The sequence below is a fragment of the Daphnia magna genome, linkage group LG7, assembly GCF_020631705.1.
Source record: "Daphnia magna isolate NIES linkage group LG7, ASM2063170v1.1, whole genome shotgun sequence".
Taxonomy (NCBI): domain Eukaryota; kingdom Metazoa; phylum Arthropoda; class Branchiopoda; order Diplostraca; family Daphniidae; genus Daphnia; species Daphnia magna.
Window position 1 is genome coordinate 7,402,779 of NC_059188.1, and position 27,176 is coordinate 7,429,954.

General features: G+C 41.4%; 1 protein-coding gene and 1 pseudogene across 1 annotated transcript; one reads left to right on the forward strand and one right to left on the reverse strand.

Annotated features, from left to right (window-relative positions):
• Positions 1-5,337: 5,337 nt before the first annotated feature.
• LOC116928633 lies at positions 5,338-7,815 on the reverse strand. The gene has a single exon (XM_032935734.2). The coding sequence runs from the start codon at positions 7,813-7,815 to the stop codon at positions 5,338-5,340; it is 2,478 nt and encodes an 825-aa protein (XP_032791625.2).
• Positions 7,816-8,983: 1,168 nt separating this feature from the next.
• LOC116933845 lies at positions 8,984-9,884 on the forward strand (annotated as a pseudogene).
• The last annotated feature ends 17,292 nt before the right edge of the window (positions 9,885-27,176 follow it).

Genomic DNA, 27,176 nt, shown 5'->3' on the forward strand with positions numbered 1-27,176 from the left:
ACAAGTCAAGGACTTGTCCTGCCCTGGTAAAATCTTCGTCACATGAAACGAAAATGGTGACGTCATCCACAAAGGCTCTGACAGTGAGTTTTTCATTAAACAATGATATACCCTTGAGAGCTCGAGATAAACGCACAAGTAATGGCTCAATGTATAGAACGAAGAGATGGACAGATAGGGGGCATCCCTGGCGAATCGACTGAATATCATAAATCACCCCAGCCACCTCTGATCCGTTGAGGATTGACATTCCTGTTACAGAATACATAGTCTGTAACCAACGGACAAAAGTGGTGGGGTAACCCATAACATCCAGAATCCTCCAGAGGACTTCCCTGTTAACCAGGTCGTAGGCCTTTTCAAAGTCAACTCCAACAATGGCAACGCCCATACCCCGAATCGAAGAGTTGGAAGAGTCATGACATCCCCGGTCATCAACGAATTGAATGACATCTCTGTAAAGACTTAAATTATCAAAAATCAATCTACCAGGTACCCCACCTTTTTGATGAGGTCCTATGGTAGAAGATAGTGTCTGCCTCAATCGTCTCGCTAAGACAGATGCCATGACTTTGTAGTCACAATTCAAAAGAGAAATTGGCCGAAAATTAGAAATTCCACAAAGTCCCGAAGACTTAGGAATTAGCCTGATCGCCGCTTGGCCCTGCGAAGACGTCAGAGTTTCCCTTTCCAGGATATGATTAAACATATCCAAGAAGTGGGGTGTGATCACGCCCCAAAATTCTACGTAAAACTCGTAAGGAATGCCATCAGTGCCAGGGGACTTGTTTGACTTCATTGCTATTAGAGCAGCTTTAATCTCAAGAAGGAAAATTGGTGCTGTTAGTTTTGGGGTTGGCTTAAAGCAATCTCTTACTCCTTCAAGGAACTCAGACCCTGCCAGTATGTCAGGAGAAGGTTGAGTCTTAAATATTTTTGTAAAATGAGCAACAATTTCTGCTGAAATTTCCTCTTTGGTCGATAAGCAAGTGCCATTGGGGGCAATGATCTTATCAATGCAACATTTTCGATAATTATTCCTGGCACGATTTATGTGAAAAATACTTGCTTCCTCTACATCTGGCCCTTCGAAGCAGCGGGAACGAATCCCATACCCTTTGAGTGTGCTCTCCTCCCAAGACTTTGAGAATTTTCTCAACTGTTGAAAGGCAACCCAATCAAAGGTATCTGCTTCGGCCATTTCCTGTATGCAAGATTGATAGAAAAACTTAGTTTCTCTTATCAGCCTTGCTCTTTGCCTGGAATAATCCACCGAAATACGCTTGATACCCGGCGTCTAGACAATCTCCTCGTTTATATCGCTTCAGGACGGCGAGTTTCTCCGCTGGAGACTTCGGCGTATCATGAACCAAGGCCTTGAAAATGTCGATCCAGACGAACCAATCCAGGGTTTTCCCGTGTTAAACCTCCAGGTCGACGGATACTGATGAACGTGAACTCCTACTCGAGACGACCGGTGGCAAACTGCTGCGGCTGTAGTGGTCAATCCATTCATCTGGTACACTAGAAGCGTCGAGTAGTGGTGGTGTCCTGACACCTGGCGGTATGGCAAGGCCGGTTTTCCGCAACGTATCTTGTGGTCCCATACCGGCGTCGGGTGGTTGGACTGGACGTTGATGACTGACTGAAGAATGATGATCTTCGTCTTGTAGAGTGAGAGCATTTAAAACTCTCTCGGCTTTCTCCGCTTCGGCTCGAGCTTCATCAACCCTCTTTTTGGCTGTTTCTAATCCCTCTGCTCGGCGTCGGAAACCCTCGTCTGGAATATTGATAGGTGCTACGGAATCCGCTTCATCTTTCCTAGTATACAAGTATAGTTCCGCCTTCTCGAAAGCTTCTCCGACAGCCTTCATATAAGTACAATGTATTTCCTCTTGTGTGTCGACTTCCTCGTCGTTGGGTTCGACGGTTAGAAGGTCCGTGTGGACGACACCGATTTCGTGATGAATATGTTTGAGATGGGCCATCAACCCCTTCAGAGCTCCTCGGGAACCACGGTCGTTTACGGCGGCCATGATCTGCTTGCATGCCGTGGTGATTTGTCGACGAAGCAAAGTCCTTCGTTTCTTCCGTATATGGATCTCTTCGGCTGACGGCATCCTCCTTCTCGCTGAACCGACAGGGACATCTTCAGGATCTTTATCTGCCATGGTTGAAGTCTAGACGGGAGCTGGACAGGAAGAATAAGCAGCTGTACACTGCGACAAGGCCTGACTGGCCGGTAGAATGTAGAAAGAGGGCTGGCTGCAAGAATGAGCAGAAATGGGCCGGAACGGCCGAATGGTGAACAAGATGAAGATGGACTGCAAGGATAAGCAGCCGTGAGCTGCTATGGGCTGAACCAATTGGCTGAAGATAGATGAAGGCTTGCTGAAAGAATGGGCAGCCTTGAACTGCTATGATGATGGCTCAATTGGCTGGAAGTGTAAGCAGAGAGAAACTATGTCGAGATGAGATTATATTGAGATGAAACTTATGGAATTGAATCAATAGCTCCGGTTCGAAGTACCAAATGTTCCCACTGTTGGAACCTGAAGTCTCAAATAAAATCTCGTAACCAGGATAAGTTACTTCTCAACAGTTTGTATTTGAGAGCGGGTGATGTTGATGCAAATGGATGAGGGATGAATGTAAATGAAAGAGAAAGCCAAAAGTGGTTCCTAGAGAATAAGGCAGGAATTAAAACACGAGTAAGAAAACATAAATGCGTGAATGTGTATGGTATCACAGTGTATTCATATTGAATACAAGTATATTTGATCCTGTTTACATATAGAAGTAAAACCTCATGATATCACAGTGTATTGATATTGAATCCAAGTATATTTGATTCTGTTTACATATAGAAGTAAAAACTTGTGGTATCTAAGTGTATTCACATTGAATACAAGTATATTTGATTCTGTTTACATGTAGAAGTATAAAATCATAATATCACATTGTATTAACACTGAATACAAGTATATTTGATTCTGTTTACATGTTGAAGTATAAACTCATGGTATCACAGTGTATTCACAATGAATACAAGTATATTTGATGCTGTTTACATGTAGAAGTATGAAATCATACTATCACAGTGTATTTTTATTGAATACAAGTATATTTGATTTTGTTTACATGTAAAAGTAAAAACTCATGGTATCACAGTGTATTCACATTGAATACAAGTATATTTGATTCTGTTTACCTGTAGAAGTATAAACTCATGGTATCACAGTGTATTCACATTGAATACAATTATATTTGATCCTTTTTACATATAGCAGTTAAAACTCATGGTATCACAGGGTATTCACATTGAATACAAGTATATTTGATTCCGTTTACAATTAGAAGTAAAAACTCATGGTATCACAGTGTATTCACATTGAATACAAGTATATTTGATTCTGTTTACATCTAGAAATGTAAACTCATGGTATCACAGTGGATTAACATGGAATATAAGTGCATCTGATTCTGTTTACATGTAGCAGTGTAAACTCATAATATCACAGGGTATTCACATTGAATTCAAGGATATTTGATTCTGTTTACTTGTAGAAATATAAACTAATAATATCACATTGTATTTACATTGAATACAAGTATATTGGATTCTGTTTACATGTTGAAGTATAAACTTATAATATCACAGTGTATTCACATTGAACACAAGTATATTTGATCGTGTTAACATATTGTAAGGACTCTGGAATAAAAATAAATAAACATTTAACTTAAGGTGTTATATTGAATTGTGTAAACCATTGTCCCTTCCCTTGACCCTTTTTTTTCTCCCCTTCTATCGATCTTATCGTTTTTATTACCTTCTTCCGCTTGACCGAAGCGTCAATGCCTTGCGTTACCTTTTGACCTCCACACGAGTCCACATTTCTGCGTGAACTGGTGGCCTATGCTTCCTTTTTTTCGGCAAACGCCAACGTTAGCGTCCCTTAGCCTAGGGGCAGTATAAAACCGACATCTTATTCGTCACCCGAGACAGTCCCTTTTTAGCAATCGGCGGAACTGCTGCGTGTTGTTGTTTGTGTTCCCCGTTGTAGGGCTTGCTTACTGAACGAAATAAACGTTTTGGGCAAACGCTCATTTTATGCGTACGTGCTCCCCGGTATACCACCACTCCCCATTGCAGCCCCGATCCGCGCTTCTGGCCCCGACATCTTCATTTCTACTGCTAGCAACGAGACATCGACATGGATTCCCAATCCCGGTAAGTAACCTTCCAACCATCCTTGTTTACTTTCCTACCCTTTGATCACTTCATATCCTGGCAGCCGACGTCACTGGCTCATGGATCCTAACAAAAAATATTCATTTACGACCCACGCAAATGCTGACCAGAATACTTTTCTATTGTGACTAACAACATTTGTATGCTCCCGTCCTCCCTCTTGTGTACCATTAAATTAGTCACGGCAGACGTGAGAGATCAATTATTGCAATATAGAAGTAGAAACTCCTGGTATCACAGTGTATTCACATTCAATACAAGTATATTTGATGCTGTTCCCATATAGAAAGAAAAACTCATGGTATTACAGTGTATTCACATTGAACACAAGTATATGTGATGCTGTTTACCTATAGTGTAATATCACAGTGTATTCACATTGAATACAAGTATATTTGATCCTGTTTACAAATAGAAGTAAAAACTCAAGGTATCACAGTGTATCCACATTGATTAAAAGTATATATGATTCTGTTTACATGAAGAAATATAAACTCATAATAAATAACATAACATAAGTATAAACTCATAATACCACAGTGTATTCACATTGAAAACAAGTATATTTTATCATGTTAACATATTGAAGAAAAAACTATGGTATCACATTGTATTCACATTTAATACAAGTATATTGGATTCTGTTTACATGGAGAAATATAAACTCATAATATCACAGTGTATTCACATTTAATACAAGTATATTTTATTCTATTTACATGTAGAAGTGTAAACTCATAAAATCACAGTTTATTCACAAAGAATACAAGTATATTTGATTTTGTTTACATGTAAAAGTATAAACTCATTGTGACACACTAGTTGCGCACGGAATAAGTGAATAACTGGAAAGTACGAGTTCCTTTATGGTATCAGGTATATTCCAGACTGAGCTTCATGCCTATAGCCAGACACATATATGCACAACTGCCCAACCCCCAAAAACGATAAAGCCCGCCGTCCTTTCTCCTCGGCCCGGTTGCCAGCTTCTCCCTGGTGTCCTTTTAGTTCACCACATACTCGCCGCCCGGGCCTGGCTGCTGGACTGCTGGACTGCATGTTTAGGATGAACCTGAATTTTCCTATAATAAACATAATTTGACTGCTGGGCGAGTGTAAGTTCCGTTTTTTGTGGTAACGGTGGCCGAGCGAACAATTTGCCCGTCTCCGATGTTAACTTTAGTAACAACCCCAGATATCCAGTCACCACGTCGGGTGTTTTCATCGATGATTAAGACCTGATCACCCAATTGAAGTTGCCGAGTCTCCTTGAACCATTTCTTCCTCTCGATTCCGTTCGGGATACATTCAGCGATCCATATTTTCCAGAATCGGTACACAATAAACTGCGCCTGTTTCCACCGTCTCCTAGAATGCCCAGTGAATGCTTTCTCCTCATCGGGTGGTATATGCGGATGCGGCCGGAGTAGCAAGAAGTGGTTTGGTGTTAACGGCTCAAGCTCGTCCGCGTCCGTGCTCACTTTGCTTAAAAGTCTCCCATTTAGTATTGACGTCACTTCGGCGAAGGTGGTTAACAGAACCTCGTCGCATACTGCCCTATCTTGTAGTACGACTCGTAGTGCCCTTTTGCTTGATTGTACAATTCTCTCCCACCCGCCTCCGAAGTGGGGGGCTGATGGAGGGGAAAAACGCCAAACTAATCGTCTTCTAGCCATTTCTTCGGATATCTTCTTGTGGTCGAGATTGCAGTCCTTTTCTTCCTTTGGGCATTTGGCAGCTTTCCGCGTCAGATTGTCCATCCCGGCTTGCATTTCACGCTCACCGGCTACTAAATTTGTTCCATTGTCACTGAAAACTACTGCTGGCGTGCCTCTGATGGCAATAAAGCGACGAAAGGCCATTATAAAAGAGTCAGTGTCAAGTTTGTGCGCGATTTCCAGGTGGACGGCTCTGGTTACAAAGCAGGTGAATAGACAACCATACCTTTTCTCCCTTCTCCGACCCACCACGACGTACATCGGACCGAAGAAATCCACGCCGACGTTTGTAAAAGGGGGCGAAAAGGCTTCGAGTCTCTCTTTTGGCAACGCTGCCATCATCGGTTGTTGCGGTTTGGCTTTCACTTTGCGGCAAATGACACATCTTTTAACTACTCCGCGGATGGTCCGTCTTCCTTTTAAAATCCAGTATCTTGATCGCACTTCAGCTAGAGTTCTTTCAATGCCGGCGTGATTGGCAACCGAATGGCAATGTTTCACCACCAACAGAGTGAAGACGTGATCTTCCTTCAGGATGATTGGGTGGCGCGTGCATTCTGGGATGTTGGCATGATTTAGTCGACCTCCTACTCTCACTACGCCTCTTGGGTCCATGAACGGACTCAAGGTTAGCAGGCTCGACATTCTGTGGACACGTCCATGGGACCGAAGCGATTTTATGTCTTTTTCAAAACATTCCTCTTGCGCCAACAGAATGCAGGTGTTAAGGGCAGCCTCGAGCTCGTCTACACCTATTTCACGATCCGGGTTGACGCTTTCTTTTATTTGGATGGATGCCACGGCGCGTTCCAGATCCGTTAGGGAAGGAAGTTCTTTGATAAGAGAAGAAATTTGATTATTTTCGGAGAAATTAACATTAATATTGGAAATGAACGGTTGAGCTGGCAAGAATTCCCCGTCGTCACAACCATCTTCTTTCAGTTGTAATTTTGTTGGCCATTTTTCTTCCGGCTGTCTTAGAAATGACGGACCAGTTAGCCATTGATGGTGCCGATCGAAGGATGATGGAAGTATCCCTCGCGTGCAATAATCAGCTGGGTTTTTCTCACCCGGAACGAAGCGCCACTGGTCCGGTGACGATTTATCCAACAACTCGCTAATCCTGTTGGATACGAATTCTGAATACAGACAATGGCTTGAATTAATCCATCTTAGAACAATTTCAGAATCTATCCAGAATATTTTATAGTCAACTTTGATTCGGAGTTCTGATTTCAGCGTGGTTGCTAGCCTTATGGCCAGTACTGCGGCTTGCAGCTCTAACCTTGGTATCGTCACCTTTTTTATTGGTGCAATTCTTGCCTTTGCCATCAGAAAGCTGACGTCCGATTCATTACCGTTTGTGGTCCACATGTACGCGATAGCACCAAACGCAGACGCAGATGCGTCACTAAAAACATGAATCGTGATCGAATTGGTACCTTTGTAATGAGATTTTGAGAAGATGCAGCGTGGAATTGTCAGCGTGTTCAATAATGGTAGTTCATCCGCCCATTTTCGCCATTTGTCTCTGATAGTGGTGGATAATCTTTCATCCCATCCTATTACGCTGTCTTGGCCCACGTTGATTCTCCAGGTTTCTTGAAACAAGATTTTTACCTTCGTCGTGACTGGCAATAAGATTCCAAGGGGGTCAAAAATGCTGGACATGGCTGCAAGCATATCTCTTTTCGTGTTAACTGTTCTGACCATACGCGTTTTTATCTGGAGAGTGTCTAGTTGACAATTCCAAATCATGCCTAGCGTTCTTTCTATAGGAAGGTCATCTAGGTCGAGGTTTAAGCTTGGGTCGGACCACTCGCTGACAGGAATTGTTGACATTTTCATTTCCTGATGGTTCTGACGACGACATTGTCAGAAAAGTGATGGTTTTACGTGTCTAAAAGGAAAATATTTATAATAACCGACTTTCAATCGAATTATAGCACGAACGAACTACCGTTTCAAATTCCAAACGAAAATCGATAAACACGTTCGTCTACTCTCTGACGTAAGCCAGGGTTTGCATTAACTCTATGGTCGAAAATTAAAAAAACACGAATTTACGAAACGAATTAAAAAACGAATTTTATCACGCTGTTTACCAGTTAGAGTCAATCATACGAATTTTGAACAATTGAATTTTGACAGCGAAAGGGGCGTTTTTTTTTGTTTTTTTTTGCCGAAAGCAAACTGAGTACAATAATGAGAAAAAAAAATGGAGAGCGTTCCCGGGTTTCGGCACCAAATGTGACACACTAGTTGCGCACGGAATAAGTGAATAACTGGAAAGTACGAGTTCCTTTATGGTATCAGGTATATTCCAGACTGAGCTTCATGCCTATAGCCAGACACATATATGCACAACTGCCCAACCCCCAAAAACGTTAAAGCCCGCCGTCCTTTCTCCTCGGCCCGGTTGCCAGCTTCTCCCTGGTGTCCTTTTAGTTCACCACACTCATAATGCCACAGTGTATTAACATCAAATACAAGTATAATTGATCCTGTTTACGAATAGAATTAAAAACTAATGGTATCACAGTGCATTAACATTGAATACGAGTATATTTGATTCTGTTTACATGTAGAAATATTAACTCATAATATAACAGTGTATTCACATTTAATACAAGTATATTTGATTCTGTTTACTTCTAGAAGTAAAAACTCATAATATTGTTGGAATTATTGGCAAACCAAATGACAACCTTGCTGTTTAATACTAACCAGAGGGTCGAGACTAAACACGTTCCAAGCAGTCGACGTCTGCTCTCTCTCTGTATAACTATTCTAGTCTACTTTTGGAAGTCAACGTGTTCTGTCTCTTCAATTTGGTATGTCTGCTACTATGTATTAAATTGTTACTGCAATAAAAGGCTGTCACTAACTGTTTATATAAGACTCAGTGCTATACTTAATAATAATTCTTCAATAGGTTATGGGCCCAGATGTTCGCAACGATTACACATGTATACCTTATAATTTTTTTTCTCTCCCTCCATATAGTAACATGGCGAACGCTAACGTGACTAAAGACACTGATCATATTGACAAGTTTAATGGGACCAATTTTCCGTCGTGGAAATATGGAATATGGATGTACTTGGAGAAGAAAGGGTACACACGAGTGGTGGAAGGAATTGAAACTGAACCCGAAAAGGTAAAAACATATTCCTGTAATGACCACCTATGCCACAACTCATTTCTTCAGTATCCCACGAAAGTGATGAGAGTATGAGTCTGATACTCAGTTGTTTTAAAGATACTTTTTCTCTTACTAACAGTGATGCGAGCAAAAGGCTCAGTTATTATTTAGTATATATCCACTTACAAACAACAAGTGATGCGAGCAAAAGGCTCAGTTATTATTTAGTATATATCCACTTACAAACAACAAGTGATGCGAGCAAAAGGCTCAGTTATTATTTAGTATATATCCACTTACAAACAACAAGTGATACGAGCAAAAGGCTCAGTTATTATTTAGTATATATCCACTTAAAAACAACAAGTGATGCGGGCACAGTGCTCAGTCAAATTCAAACGTGAAACTGTTACAAACAATTTACTGAAAAGATCTTATATTCAACTATCTAGATATTGGATGAAACAGGAGAAGTGGTCAACCACGACCTCATATTGGCCTGGAAACAGAAAGATGTGAACGCAAGGCTCAGCATTTATTCAGCTATCAGCTCAGAACAAAAATCAACCCTTCACGGGTGTCACATCAACAGCATGTGAGATGTGGAACAGAATTCTGACTGAGTATGCAGAGGTCGCTATAGAGAACAAACATCTGCTGATGGCTAAATTCTTTGACTATAAGTTTCAACCAGTTAAAAAAAAAAAAAAAAAACAAAACACAGTAACTGATTGTTATTATATATCTTTTAAAGGTCAAACAGTAATGGCGTTCATTGCATCTGTTGAACAAATGGCAGCACAGCTCAAAGATCTAGATTCCCCTGTATCGGATTTACAAATCATGGCCAAGATAATTATGTCGCTGCCTCCAAGTTTTCGACATTTTCATTCAGCATGGGACAGCGTAGCATCAGAAGAAAAGACAATCACAAACCTGACGTCACGGCTTATCAAAGAAGAGAAAATGACTAAGCCGTACAACAAAGGGCAAGCTGATCCACTGGATGCTGCGTACTTTGCTGGAAATTTGGTTCCACCTTTTCAACCACGCACATCGGATGGCTTTCATCACTTTGCTGCTCAAAGTGGGAGTTTCCGTGGAAATTACAGAGGGGCATATCGCGGAAATGGAAGAGGAAATCGTGGTGGACGTGGAAATGGACGATCCTGGGTTGTTTGTCACTACTGTAACATTCCAGGCCATGTAATAGCAGTTTGTCGGAAGCGCATAAGAGCCGAGACAAATCAAACTCAATCTCAAGAACAACCTAACAACAGACAACAAGACTTTGGGTACTCATCCAGTATTTGCTTCTCTGCAAGACGGTCTTATGACTGGTATGCTGATTCCGGCGCCACTCATCATATGACAGATCAACGGCCAACACTACACAGCTTCGAACAAATTGAACCAAACACTTGGGCTGTCACCGGTATTGGCGGAGTAAAGCTTTTTGTCCAAGGAAAAGGAAACATCCATGTTGTCTCCACAGTTAATGGACAATCTCTTCGGGCTACAATCAAGGACGTTCTGTACGTGCCAGACATTGGGACGAACCTTTTTTCCATCGCGTCAGCAACGAGCACTGGATCTGAAGTTCTGTTCGTGGGGGAAACGGTTCGATTTTCGAGGGGAGGAAGAGCAGAAATAGAAGGCCAACGAGTAGGAAACATACTTTATCATCTCAACATACTAGCACAGGAGGCCCCACAAAGCTGTGCACTCGTTACAGCAAAGGTGGAATCTCTCTCTACCTGGCACCAACGATTCGCTCATCTAAATCACAATACTATCCTCAAGATGGCGTCCACTGGCTGTGCTAATGGACTCGGAGCGGTCAACAACAACGTAGACCCATCTATACCGTGCTACGGATGCACACTTGGAAAAATGCATCGACTTTCGTTCAAACCCGGACGAACAAGAGCGAGCCAAGTTGGAGAATTGATTCACACTGACATCTGTGGACCAATGTCAGTAGCCACCCCAAGCGGCTCTCTATACTTCTCTGTCTTTAAGGATGATTTTAGTGGGTGGTGTGTTACTCGACTACTCAAGCTGAAGTCACAACTCCCAGATGTCCTACAACTATTTGTAGCTCAAGTAAAGAATGAAACAGGCAAAGAGGTGAGGACAATCCGGTCAGACAATGGTGGAGAATTTCTTGGCAAAACCCTTGCTGACTGGTTAGCGAAATCCGGCATCCGCCATGAAACCACTGCACCATACACACCTCAACAAAATGGAGTAGCGGAAAGGGCCAATAGGACTCTCATGGAAGCAGCTAGGAGTCAGATGTATGCCATGAAAGTTCCAGTCGAGCTATGGGGAGAATCGATATCGTGCGCCACCTATGTATTAAATCGATCCTTGACAAGTACATCGGAGAAGACACCATATGAACTCTGGTTTAACAAGAAACCCAACGTCTCACAACTACGTGTTTTTGGATGCACAGCGTTTGTCCATGTTCCTGATGCCACTCGAAAAAAGCTGGATGCTAAGGCACGTGAGTGCATCTTTGTAGGGTATAGTGAAACATCCAAGGCATATCGTACCTGGGACAAAGTCGCCCGAAGAATTATCATAAGCCGAGACATTATATTCGATGAGAAATCTTCATGTGCATCACAACAAGAGGTAAAAAGCTATCATTTTGACTATCCAGTTGCAGATGGAGATGTTAACACTGCTCAGCCTCAGTCACACCAAGTGTCAAAACCACAAATTTCCGTGAATAACTTAAACCAAACACCGGAACTACCCAGGCCAACTCAAGAAACCCAAATGAAATCGCCAGAAGTAGAAGACGAATCCATGGATGTTCGCGATGAATCAGAAATCCAACCGGATGGATTCCATGGATGGGATCAAGAAGAACTCCTGTCATCGGCCAGACAAACAGATCCAAGAGAAGAAATTCCAGCGCCGCGCAGATCACAGCGCACACCAACATACACGGAGAAGTACAAACAGTACAAAGGTATATCTGGCTTGACATCACTGGCGTCCAGAACAACTGAACCCCAAACTATTAATGAAGCTCTGTCCTCTCAAGAGGCTCAATTCTGGAAAGAAGCCATCCAAGAAGAGTACGAGTCGTTAATCAAGAATGGAACATGGACCATAACGAATCTTCCAGAAAATCGTACAGCCATAAAGTGTCGGTGGATTTTCAAAATTAAGCCCGGCCATAACGACATTCCCGAACGCTACAAGGTTCGGTTAGTAGCCAAGGGATATACACATAGGAAAGGTATTGATTTTCAAGAAACTTTCTCCCGCGTAGTAAAACATACCACCCTACGCCTTGTACTTGGACTCGTGGCTGCTCTTGATCTTAACATGGTTCAACTAGATATAAAAACAGCCTTCTTTTATGGTCATCTTAATGAGGAAATATACATGGAACAACCTGAAGGTTTTGCTGCCAAAGGGATGGAGAATCAAGTTTGCAAGCTTGTGAAGAGTCTATATGGACTAAAGCAGTCACCAAGGTGCTGGAACGTGAAATTCAATGAATTTCTTCTAAAGTTTGGACTAAGTCGCTCTACATCTGACCCATGTGTATATTTCCGTCGTCAAGGGGAGGAGTTTACCCTAGTGGTCATATTTGTTGACGACGGACTGATATGCAGTAACAAGGAGGACTCACTCAACAACATCCTGGAACACCTACGAACAGAGTTTGAGATGCGGACAATGTCTGTTGATCGGTTTCTTGGTCTCAATATTTTTAGGGATCGTAATCAACACCTACTTTTTCTCACTCAGACGCACTTCACGACCACTGTTCTTGAAAAATTTAATGTCAGAATGCAATCCGAAGCTAATTCCAGCAGATCCTGGTACGAGACTCAGCTCAAACATGGGACCTAAAGACAACGAAGAAATGGAAACAATGGCAAAAGTTCCATACCGAGAGGCAGTGGGATTCTTAATGTATATCATGACGATGACTCGTCCCGATATTGCGTTCGCGGTCAGCCAAGTGGCCCAACACTGCCAGAATCCTGGCCTCATTCACTGGAGCGCCATCAAAAGAATCCTATCTTATCTCGCCGGGACTTTACGCCATGGTATCTGTTTTCATCCAAGCAACACAAGTTCAATCACCGGATATGCCGACGCTGACTACGCCGGAGACCTTGATAAGCGGCGATCCACCACCGGTTTTGTGTTCCTATTTCATGGAGGTCCAATGTCATGGACAAGCAGACGTCAGTCATGTATGGCCTTGTCAACTACAGAGGCTGAATATATGTCGGCTTGTGACGCATCTAAAGAGGCTAACTGGATATCGTTGCTACTTCACGAGATTACAGGAAAAGAGACTGGCCCAATTCCTTTATTTTGCGACAGTCAAAGTGCTATTCGTCTTACAAAAAACCCCGAGTTTCATCAACGCACCAAACATGTGGATGTTAAATATCATTTTGTACGGGAGCAGCAAAGCAATGGTTTGATTGATATCAAATTTGTGGGCTCTGAAAATCAGGTGGCGGACATCTTCACAAAACCACTACCAAGGCCTCGTTTCAACAACTTGCGAGAAAAAGTCGGAGTTATGGAACCTCTGCCCGGGCATTTCGTTTGAGGGGAGGTGTTGGAATTATTGGCAAACCAAATGACAACCTTGCTGTTTAATACTAACCCGAGGGTCGAAACTAAACACGTTCCTGTGATGAACTTAGAATGAGAGAATAGGATGCGGCTTGGATCAACGTGTATTGGATACACCTGCGACCAGTGCTCTATGAAGAGCAGACAGAGACTGAACCAGAGGGAAGGGGTTCTCCCCTATATATAGAGCCGACGGGTGCGGTGTTGCCAGATGGCGTCATCACACGCCCCTTTCAATGAGCAAAGATAACGTACATTGTTAACTTTGCTTTTTAAACATGTTAGGGAAAAATAATAACTGGGGACACACAACACACACATAGCCATGAATAAGTAAACATGAGACTGGGATGGGTGTTATTGTGTCCACTCGGCTGGGAAGAAGTGGCGCCGCGGCTGTTTTTTCCTTGTTGAACGGCGTAACACCGGTGGAACAGCATTTTCTTGTACCGGTGGAGCAGGATTCTCTCGTTCCGGTGGCTCGGTTGGTTCCGGTTGCGGCGGTTGAACGACTTCCGGCTGGACTGGTGTAGTAGCTGGTGTAGTAGCTGGTGTAGTAGCTGGAAATACGGGTACGCGAGGGCGAAGAAAACGCCGATTGCGCCGAAAAATCCGCCTGGCTGGAGTCTTGATGAGGTAGTCTCGATGATGGCCGACTTCTACGATTACTCCGGGGGTACACCACAGCTTACTGATGGGATGCTGGATCAGGACATGGTTGCCGATGATAAACGGGGGCGAGGGGCCGCGTATGCTTGTTGTAATGAGCTATTTGCAGCTCCTTGGACCGTCTCGCCCGTTTCTCGAGTACATCGGCTGCTTTTTGCCATTCTGGTGCGAATGAGCGTCGATGAGCTGGTAGACAGTCACGCACCGGACGGTTGAAACTCAACTGTGCTGGACTTGCTCCACCAGATCGCGGCGCGTTTCGGAAAAGCAGGATACTTTTGGCGAATTTCTCTTCGTTAAATGCGCCAGCTGTCCATGATCCACGGATGAGCGTCTTCATTGAGTCGATTTCTGCTTCAGCCCGGCCATTGGATTGAGCATAATATGGTGAAGACATGAGGGAAGTAATCCCCCAATCCGTGAGAAAACGCTGAAACTCTGCTGCACCAAACTGCGGCCCGTTGTCGGACCAAAAGGTGACTGGAGCTCCTATGCTAGAAAAAAAATTACGGATATGGCCAATGACATTGTGTGCTGTTGTTTTTCTGTCACGAAATGCAACCACATGAGGCCAACCACTGAATGAATCCACCATCACTAAAAAATGGCGGCCATTCACTTCGCCTAGATCCGCATGGATTTGTTCAAACGGACGCGTTGCTGGTGGACGGACTCGAAACGGCTCTGGTTGCTGTGAAGGTAGATGTTTTGTACACGTTTTACAATTTCTGGTGGCGTTCACAATGTCATTATCAATGTTCGGCCAGTATACCGATAAACGGGCTCGTTGACGTGTTTTTCTTGCACCTTGGTGCATCTGCACTAAATCACGCAGGATGTTTGCACGAATAGAATGCGGAATAACGACACGAGGTCCCATTACAATCATGTCACCTGAGTCATCGATTGCTAAACGTTCTTTTACACTCCAAAAGGGAGGCAAGTCACTGTCTAAATTACACTTGTCGTTTGGAAAACCGGAGATGATTTGATTTCTCAGTTTTACCATAACCGGATCGATGGCTGCAGCACACTTAATCTTTTCTAACACTGGGTCGAGATTCGGATCAGTTTGTGATAGCTGATTGCCGGAAAGACTCATCAGAGCAATTTTTCCCTGAAAAGATGGCAATCCTTCAGCCAGTTCATCACTAGTGGTTGCTTTATCAACCGGCGCTCGAGAGAGGGCATCAGCGTCGGAGTTTTGTTTTCCGGGCACCCAACGAGCAATAAATGAGTAGCGCTGCATCTTAAGGCGTAAACGAAGCAAACGGGGGTTGTCTAGTTTGTCTAGAGCGTAACTGTTCAGAATGGGCACTAATGGTTTGTGGTCCGTCACTAATTCAAACGAAAGAAGTCCTTCAAGAAACTGACGACACTTATTCATAGCCCATGCAGCACTTAAACACTCGAGTTCGATCATGGCATAACGTGTTTCAGCACTAGAGAGAAAACGAGATCCCGCTTGCACAACACGCCACACTTTTGAATCGTCGAGCTGTTTTAGTAAAAATCCGAGTCCATTAAGCCGTGATGCATCAACATGAAGACTTGTCGGGCGCTTTGGGTCGTAAAACGCTAAATCACGAACGGTAGACAAGAGTGTTCCTGCTGCCGTGAAAGCTTCTTCATGTTGAGTGGTCCATTCCCATGTGTAGCCAGTCTTGAGCAGTGGGGATAATGGATCTAATGCAGCGGCCAGCTGGTCAGAAAAATTGCCAACTTGCTGGCAAAGTCCAAAAAATGAACGGACGTCTGTAATCGAGCCGGGTGTTGGAAACTCGCGGATAGCTCGGGTGAGCTCTGGATCCGGGCGAAAACCGTCAGCATCGACGACGTAACCGCCAAAAGTAACAGCGGGCTGGGCGAACACTATTTTGGTGGTGTTGATGGCAACGTTGTGAGCTGCTGCTCGATGGAATAATTCTCGTACCGCTTCGATGTGCTCATCGTATGTTGCGGAGTATACGAGAATATCGTCAACGATGCGTCGACAATTCGGGAGATCATCAAACACTTCCGACACTCGACGGCAGTAGTCGTCACCTGCATGCGAGACGCCGAACGGAAGACGAAGGTACTAATATCGCCCAAAGGGAGTAGAAAATGTTGTCAGGTCGATCGATTCGTCATCTAGCGGTACCTGATGATACCCTTTCAGCGCATCAATGACTGTAAAAAATTTCATTCCGGGCGGAATGGTGCGCACTGCCTGAAAAGGTGTGGCCGTCTCAAAATTTGGCCTAATTATGCACTTGTTCAACTCACGAAAGTCGATTACCAGACGGATGTCACCATTTTTCTTCGGAAGAGATATAAACGGATGTACCCAAGCTGTGGGCTTTACCACTCTTCGGATGATGTTAGCAGATTCGAGATTGTCCAACTCTGCCTTAACTCTTGGCAGCAAAGGGAAGGATATTGGGCGAGAGCCCCTCATTGCCACAGGCTGCGAGTTCTCCATCAACTGGAAATGGCATGGTGGTCCCGACATCTGGTGGCATGTTCCGTCAAAAATCCGCGGGCATTCGTTCATGAGAGTTTTGAGGTCGGCTTGTCGTTGTCTGTCAGTAGGTGGCGTGCTCGCCACCATTCCAACGTATGCATGCGGATAGGCGGCTGGAAGCATTCCCAACGTCTGTTGGCTCCTTTTGGACAACACTGGCTGCTTCAATTCGCGCAACACGTGAACGGCGGTGTTTACTGATCGGGACACTTTGTCACGTGTCGTCCACACAATAACCGCACTAAACACGCCAATGCTGATAATCGGGCTCCCAACTGCTGTAACTGGTTGTACACCTTTTTGCAGCGCCACCTTGCTTAACTTCCGCTTGTAGAGGGATTCTGGGATGGCGTCTAGGCCAGCACCTGTATCTGGGAGAAAATTGATCACTAACGATGATGTCCATTTTTCCGGATTGACGGCCAGTTCCACTAAATCACTCGCGTTCAAAGCCCCCACTGTCGGAGGGGAGGGGTCAATGTAAATGCCCTGTTGTTTTTTAACTGTTTTTGGGTTCCGGCAAACTCTAAAGTAATGGTTCAGTAGGCCGCACTTTTTACACTCTTTCCCTTGGGCCGGACAGGCCGTCAAAGGCTTACAACGTGTCTTTGATCCGCAATTCCAGCAGCCCGCGAATTTTGCGCCTGCTGAACTGCTGCCACCTACTGGCGGATTGCTGGATTTTTGTTTGAAACGCTTGTAAGAAGAAGTCGCGCCTTGAATTGCCGCAGCATCACCGGTCTTTAAATTCTTCGACTGCTTGTTGGAGGCTTCTGCAGTTCGAATAATTGGCAGCGCCTGATCTAGTGATAAAGTTGCTCCGTGTTCAAGTAGTTTAACACGAACTTCGTCACTTTCCACGCCGAAAATTAGTTGGCCTAATATGCGGGTCGGTTCACAGCTAGCACAACAATCTGTGGCAAATTCACATTTACGGGCTAAATCACGCAACTCGCACAACCAATCGTCTGCTGCTTGCTGAATGCCTTGCTTTTTGGCGGCGAACTGCTGGCGCCACACGTGGCGGTTGCGGCCGGCATTGCAACGAGCACGGAGATGGTCGATGACAACCGTATGGTCGTCAAGCTGAGCGTCGGTGAGGCCCATGGAAAGTACAGCTTGAAGTGTGTCGGTTGATAAACACGATAGCAGAGTATGAGCCTTTTATAAGCCCCGATCACCTGCGTCGAGTGCCGAATCAATCGTCGACAAACTGAGAAAAATTGTCCATTTCTTGTGCCATAATTCAAAAGAGTCTTTGTATTCATCTAAATCAAAAGGAGGAGGTTTACCATACGGCTTGAATGCCGTAGTCGCCATGTTGCAGTAATTGCCCCAAAGCCAGCCAATGTCAAGCCATTCACTCACTTCCTCCAGCTCGGAAAAAAGACAGACGCTTGTTGCCGACCAATACTCAAAAGGACAAAAACTCAAAATACACCGCTCAGTGGCCCATCAATCACGATTGCTACCATGACAAGGACCGACTAGCGCGTGGCGAAAAAATGTTCCAAAAAAAAAACCCAGCTCAATTGCCCATAGATCACGATCGCTATCATGAAAAGGACCGATAAAGCGAGAATTTCACCTCCAATCAATAGTTAACTGTCAGATGCCTTTTGATGACCACTAATTAGGACCTGGCAAAATGTTGGGCCAAACAAGCGTCAAGAGTCAACTGGGTAGTGCCGTGCGCAGCCATGCGGTCAAAAACGATACTGTCGTGACGTCACATAACCTCAGTACACAATCACTCTGGTCGGGAAATTCACCAATAAATTGTCACGATAAATGTACTAACGTTGAAACAATTACCATCTGCGCCATGTGATGAACTTAGAATGATAGAATAGGATGCGGCTTGGATCAACGTGTATTGGATACACCTGCGACCAGTGCTCTATGAAGAGCAGACAGAGACTGAACCAGAGGGAAGGGCTTCTCCCCTATATATAGAGCCGACGGGTGCGGTAATGCCAGATGGCGTCATCACAGTTCCAAGCAGTCGACGTCTGCTCTCTCTCTGTATAACTATTCTAGTCTACTTTTGGAAGTCAACGTGTTCTGTCTCTTCAATTTGGTATGTCTGCTACTATGTATTAAATTGTTACTGCAATAAAAGGCTGTCACTAACTGTTTATATAAGACTCAGTGCTATACTTAATAATAATTCTTCAATAAATATCACAGTGTATTCACATTGTTTGCATTATTTACATGTAGAAGTATAAACTCATAATATCACAGTGTATTCACGTTGAATACAAGTAGATTTGATTCTGTTTACATCTAGAAATATAAACTAATAATATTACTGTATATTCCCTTTGAATAAAAGTATATTTGATTCTGCTTACATTTAGAAGTATAAACTCATAATATCTCAGCGTATTCACATCAAATACAACTATATTTGATCTTGTTTACATATAGAAGTAAAAACTCCTGGTATAACAATGTATTATCATTGAAAACAAGTATATTCAATTCTGTTTACATGTAGAAGTGATAACTCATAATATCACAGTCAATTCACATTGAAAATTTGTATATTTGATTCTGTTTGCATGTGGAAGTACAAACTCATATATAACAGTGTATTCATATTCAAGTATATTTTATCCTGTTTACATGTAGAAGTAAAAAGTCATGGTATCACAGTGTATTTACATTGAATACAAGTATATTTGATTATGTTTACTTGTCGAAGTGTAAACTCATAATATCAGACTGTATTCACATTGAATACAAGTATATTTGATTCTGTTTACATGTAGAAGTATAAACTCATAATATCACAGTGTGTTCACATTGAATACAAGTATATTTTATTCTGTTTACATGTAGGAATATAAACTAATAATATCATTATGTATTCACATAGAATAAAAGTATATTTGATTCTGTTTACATGTAGAAGTGTAAAGTCATAATATCATAGTGTGTTCACATTGAATACAAGTATATTTGATTCTGGTTACATGTAGAATTATAAACTCATAATATCACAGTGTATTCACATTGAATACAAGTATATTTGATTCTTTTTACATTTAGAAATATAAACTAATAATAACACTGTGTATTCACATTGAATACAAGTATATTTGATTCTGTTTACAAGTAGAAGTTTAAATTCATAATATCACAGTGTATTCACATTGAATACAAGTATATGTGATTCAGGTTACATGTAGAAGTATAAACTCATAATATTACAGTGTATTCACATCGAATACAAGTATAATTGATCTTGTTTACATATAGAAGTAAAAACTCATGGTATAACAGTGTATTATCATTGAAAACAAGTATATTCAATTCTGTTTATATGTAGAAGTGTTAACTCATAATATCACAGTCAATTCACATTGAAAATTTGTATATTTGATGCTGTTTGCATGTGGAAGTATAAACTCATAATATAACAGTGTATTCACATTGAGTACAAGTATATTTTATCCTGTTTACATATAGAAGTAAAAACTCATCGTATCACAGGCTATTCACTTTGATTACAAGTATATTTGATTCTGTTTACTTGTCGAAGTGTAAACTCATAATATCACAGTGTATTCACATTGAATTTAAGTATGATTGAAGTATGAATTTGATTCTGTTAACATTTAAAAGTATAAACTCATAATATCACAGGGTATTCACACAGAATAAAATTATTTTTGATTTTGTTTACTTGTAGAAATATGAACTAATAATATCACAGTGTAGTCACATTGAATTCAAGTATATTTTATTCTCTTTACATGTAGAAGTGTAAATTCATAATATCACAGGGTATTCACATTGAATACAATTAGGGGAGAGCGGGGTTGAACCGTACGCGGGTTTGTCCGGACAAGTTTAATAACTCTTTTTAAAATCCATGAAAATTATTAAAAAAAAAAGTTTCGCTTTTTTGGATTACGGAAAGACTTGCTCATATTGTTTAGCAAAAACTTTCAGCGTTTATTCTTTATTCAAACGCGAATTTGCTGCCGCAAAAAAAATTATAATCTATTCAGCCGTTTTTTTTTAACGAGTTTTGAGGCGGAGGACCCCCATGTGGGTTAGTCCGGACGAGGGTGGATGGGGTGAAACCGGACAGGCGAGGCTGCGCGACCAGCGCTTGTTAGCCCAGAGCGGTTGTCTGCGGTTTATGATTAGCGGCAAATCTTGACGCCGACGTCAAAAGAAAATGATCGCTGGCTTATGTCAATTTTTGTGCTTACGAAATCTGTGCCCTTGAGTCTCTTATATAAATAAAATGCAGAAGCAAGCTTACATCATTCGTTCCTCAGCTGCCAATCTGTCAACTTCTTCTCTGGTGAGCCATTTTTATTAACCTAATTTACATCCGTCCATGAAGATTGTTTTTATGTTCTTATTCATATTTGTTTTTTAGGTCACTATGCCAAGAACTTATCAGCGCAAAACTGCAAATGTGCCGCCCGACGAAAAATCATTAAGGGCTGCGCTTGATGCGGTTTTAAAAGAACGGACGTCGATTCACGTTGCAACAGACTTAAATAATTTAAAAAAATCTTCTTTGTTTGATTACGTTAAAAAATTCCGTGGCAGCGAATCAATTCCCGAGCAGATTAAGCGGACAGAGTCCTCTCATCAAGTCTTGTCTAAAAAACTGGAGTCTGATCTTGTAAAATATTTAAAAACCTGCTCGCTGATGAGCCATGGACTTACGACGACAGAACTTTAAAAGCTGGCTTTCAAATATGCCGTGGCCAACAACGTCTCAGTTCCTGAAAATTGGAGTAAGAAGGAACAAGCTTCGCGGGACTGGTTAACTGCCTTTCTGAAACATCATCAAAGGCTTTCGATTAGGTCACCGGAACAAACTAGTCAAGCCAGGTCGAGCAGTTTTAATTTTCCGGTAGTGCAGGCTTTTTTAAATCTGTTGCTTCTCTTTTGGCGAAATACAATTTCCTGCCTCATCAAGTATGGAACGTCGATGAGATGGGCATTTCAACCGTCCTCAAACCACCAAATGTGATTGGGACAAAGGGTCTTAAACAGGTTCAACAGACCGTTTCACATGAGAGAGCAGTTAATACCACGATGTTGGTGTTTATTTGTGCAAGTGGAACACAGAATCCACCCATTTTTGTCTTTCCTCGGGTAAAATTCATTCCAAAATGAGTTCCGGACCTCCAGGCTGTCTTGGTTTAGCCCATCCATCGGGATGGGTGAATGGTGAAACGTTTTTTAAAGCCCTGCAACATTTTGTCAAATTTGCCGCTCCATCAAAATCGAATCTGCACTTGTTGCTATTAGACAATCATAGCAGCCATTTGGACCCAGCCGTGATTTCTTTCGCCAAGGAGAATGGAATTGTGATGCTCTCATTCCCGCCGCATTGCTCTCATCGGTTGCAGCCGCTTGATGTTGGTGTCTTTAGGCCTTTCAAGTCAGCATTGAAACAAAGTTTCAACGATTGGCTGCAGACCCATCCGTGACAAAGAATCTCTATTCAAGAGATCGCAGAGTTAACTAGGGATCCTTACCTGCAAAAAATAACTCCCAGCAACATTTGTTCAGGAATTGCCAAAGCCGGAATTCATCCATTTAATCGCAACATCTTTACGGAACAGGATTTTTTGCCCGCATTTATAACTGACCGCCAACCAGGCAAGTTTTTTTTTTATTTTTTTAGTTTACTAACTCATTATTTTAAATTAAACAAGAGGGCTATATTGAAGCCACAACATCTGGTTCTACTTCCACCACTCAATCCGCAACACCATCTCGGGCAGAATTTCCCGCTTTAATTGAACAGTAGCAACCAGTTCCGTCAGTGGAACCGACAGTTGCGCCTCAACAGGTTCGGCCATATCCAAAGGCAACACAAGCTGACCACGTGAAAAAAAGAAAAAGAAATGGTGGTCAATCTCATATTCTCACTCAAACTCCTGAAAAGAGCGCGACTAATCATCTCGTCATAAGCAAAACAGCGCAGCATAAACAAGCATCGAATTTGCCGAAGCGGAGAAAGGCTTGTCGAGGAAAACCAAATGAGTCTTCTAATGAGTTTAGCCAAACAGCATGCTCAAATCAACCAAATAAAACTAGTTCTGGTCGCAATATTAAACAAGTAAAAAAATTGTCTCTCTAAAATTTGTTTTGAATGTTTTTCTTTTGATTTCTTTCATTTTTTTATTTCAATTTTCCAATATTTTTTCTAAAAAATAAAGATTTTCTCTTTTTATGTGCCTATTTAACATTTCTCACTTAAGTATTAACATCTTTGCATTCTTTTCACTGATTTAAGTACAGTATCCTGCAAAAAAAGGTGAACACCGATTTCTTTTGAAAAAGCCATGTGTGGGTAGAAAATATTAATAGTTTACCTTTTTAAGGAGAGGTAGGGCAGTTTTGGCGCAAAATCATCATAAGGGGGGTTGGGAAATGTTAGTCCAGACACCTTTTTTTTGCCTAGGTATTAAATGTCTGGAAAAAAGTGTAGACTGTTTCATCGGTAGACTCCCCTACCCCCCGGCTAAGTAAAACTATTTTTGCAATACAAAATAGAGTCTTTCCATTACTCGATATTGTCACTATCGGGTCGGGTAATCGGGTAGCATATGGAAACACAAAATTATTTTTATCAGTATCAAATCTGTGTTCACCTTTTTGTGCAGGATACTGTACCTGTCCGGAAAAAAACAACCGTTGTCGGGGATTACCCCTCACCCGTCGGTAATTCAGATTTTTTTCAAAAAATAAAAACTCCCGTAGAATGTCAACCTGATTTCAAAAATTTTTGAAAAAATACAGAAGACTTACTACATGTCAAGCTACGTTTTGGCGTTTAAAAATCCCCAAAAAAATCTTCTGTCCGTGAGCTACATCGAAAAAACAAATTTTGTCCGGTTCAACCACGCTCTCCCCTATATTTGATTCTGTTTACCCGTAGAAATATAAACTAATAATATCACAGTGTATTCATATTGAATACAAGTATATTTGATTCTGTTTACATATAGCAGTGTAAACTCAAAATTTCACAGAGTATTCACGTTGAATACAAGAATATTTATTCTGTTTACATGTAGAAGTATAAACTCATAATATCACAGTGTATTCACATTGCATCCAAATATATTTCATCATGTTAACATATAGAAGTAAAAAGTCATGATATCACAGTGTATTCACATTGAATACAAGTATATTGGATTCTGTTTACATGTATAAGTATAAACTAAAAATATCACAGTGTATTTACTATAAATACAAGTATATTTGATTCTGTTTACATGTTGAATTATAAACTCCTAGGATTACAGGGTATTACCATTGAATACAAATATATTTGATTCTGTTTACATGTAGAAATATAAACTCATAATATCACAGTGTATTCACATTGAATACAAGTATATTTGATTCTGTTTACATGTAGAAGTGTAAACTCATAATATCACAGTGTATTCACATTGAATACAAGTATATTTGATTCTGCCCGTGAAGAATTTTTGCGATCAACAATGCAGTTGAAAACCATTCAAATTGCAATTTTTTGTGGATGAATGCGTTTCTTAAGTGTTCATAAAATCGATTAATGTGCGCCGAAAACGCTATCTTTACGCCAAATGGCCGTTTATGAGTTAGATATTGGTGCATTTTTTTCAAAAGGATATTTGTGTTCAAAAATGAATTTAAAATGCATTTAATCTGCGACTGTATTTTAAATGGAAGTCATCTGGCCAGATTTTCAATTTACCATTTCCTTACCCAACCTTATATATTTAAATGAATAGAGAAAGCTGTTTTCTATTCAATAAGAATTTAGATAAACAAATATAAACAGAAAACCATTTGCTGAATTTATTTGTTAAGGAATGAAAACTAAACACGATGTCACTGCTTTAACGACAAACATTAATTCAACATTCAGGCAAATTGCAATTTTAAATTAGGCTTGTGTGTCAGAATACACTTCCAGAAATTTTAGAATCTGATTCACTCGTGATTCAATTTCTGATATAGTCTGCACATCAACCATTGGGCGTTCACCTTCGCCACCGACATCTTCGTCATTTGCTTCGTCGTCGGTATTCAGGTATTTCTGGTATTGAGCTGCGTGGAACCTACGCGCAGTTTGCACTGCTGTAATAATCTTGCTGATGTTTGTTTGCTTCTTATGAGTTTCCAAAATGGCCATGACCACAACTGCAAAAAAAAAGGTTTTAGATTATTAATTGAATATATCTAAAATAAGTTATTTATCTACTACGTCCAAATACGGCGACGAAATTGGTTAAATGTCCAAATCCAGGACGTCGGTCTTGTCCTCGTTTTTTCCATTGGATTTTGTGGGGCAGTTGGGCAGAAAGAAGAGAGACAAAAAGTGATTTGCAAATCAGAAGTTCCGTTTTCAACAAACGTAACTTATCAATTTGGATTGCACACTAACGAAAAATTAAAAAATATAAAAAAGGATATGGAAAGGAAGACCGACAAAAACTTACGAGGCTTACGCTGAGTTCCATATCCAATAGAGCAGTATTTAACGCTTCAATTTCCTCAAATAGATTAAGGGGCAACTTAACTTCCTTTTCTACTTTTTGAGTGAACCGTGTCAAGAATGTTTGCAGCACTTTTGAAATAAGTCGCTTTTGGGGGATCAAATCTCTAAGGAGAGCATGTGTTACCATAGTCTGTCGCAACATTTCTTTTCTCCATTCAACTTTGTCAGTGCAAACATCTTTTTCTACTACTACGGCCAGTGGGATTTGGTTGGCAACGGGAGACTCGGTTCTAACAGACAAAATGGCCGTTGCTTTCTCTTTACTGACCCTTGCCCCTTGTAAAGGTGGACTGTGACGTGTGTTAGATCTGCTACTGGAACCAGGCTGCACTTGGGCTGGTGAGCTTTTTCCTTCAGTGGGGGTCCTGGTAATTGCTGTAATAGACACCATGGTTTCATTATTGAGACCCTGTGATGGTGATGAGCTGCTTGGATTTCGTTTGTTACTCCGAGTCGCGGATGTTGACGTAATGGGTCTCTTTGCAACCGTCGGAAATCGAGTGCTACCAGATGTTTGTTTTCTCGAGCTTGACTTTTTAGAGATGTTGGGGGAACTAGTCACAAATGAGGCTGAGGAACGTGACTGTGATATATCCAGGATGCTATGATATGAATTGGCCAGATCTAAAAAGAATTATTAAGTCAACAAGCATTTTAATTAGTGTTAAAATATTTAATTAACAATTAGCAAAATTACCAGGGTCCTCACGAAACAGATCTTGAGTTTCAAAATTGATTTGAGATTCCGAACTAGGCAACACCCCTGATGTTCCTGATGAAGCTAGACTTAAATTTATTTCATTGAGCTGTTGCTGGGCTTCCTCAAAAGACACTAAAAGATAAAGTTTTCAGAAAGAAAACACAATTTAAGCTCGAATTTAAGAACCAATGACTCAAACAAAATCTCTTACCGGGACCGTTTTCAGTGATGATGTCCATAATATCGTATTCCACAAATTTTTGTTCTGGATAGCGCCGTCGTTTGTAATTGATCAGACCCCAACTCCATGGTGGCAGTCCCAGAACGGTGAAATCAGGTAGCGGGTACAAGAAGAATTGGCAACGATTGTCCATCCAGTTCTCCGGGATCATGTAAAGCAGCTCAGTTGGATTGACAAGATAGTCAGGCTGCTGACTTGAGACCACTTGAAACAGGAGGGGATAATTGATAGGACCAGGTTCCGAACCCAAGGAAGGATAAATCCCTTGGAATTCCCCTTTGTTGAAAGAGCTACCGTACTAAGAAACAAAGCAAAATGCAAGAAACGAAGAGACAAGGTCAGACACATAATAGCTTAAAATTGTTTGAATATAGGCAAGAAACACTAACAGGGCTATGTACACTTAAGCTTAAAAACTAGTTGCAGCACTAACTTATGTAACAAGTAAAACTTACCCTATGCAAAATTCTCGGCATAGGCATGTTTGTCTGTTCAGTTCACCAAAGCAAATGGCTTCAATCATGTGCTCTTAATTGCAATAAGAATAAATACCTCGCTTCAACAATCGATTATAAAGCGTAACAATGAAAGCGCCAATCATTATACAGGTCTATTCCCGCGAAATATATCGATCAAGGAATGTATAATGGATGGGATGGGATTAATCCCATCCCTCGCTTCGCTACAGGCTCATACATAATATACATTCAACATAACTTCTTTAAATGAACCGTTTTCTCTTTGTGTTAAACTGACATACTATTTAACACT

What these genes read in the sequence shown, in the direction of transcription:
- LOC116928633 (XM_032935734.2), bottom strand. Translation starts at nt 7,815, where the DNA reads ATGTCAACAATTCCTGTCAGCGAGTGGTCCGACCCAAGCTTAAACCTC.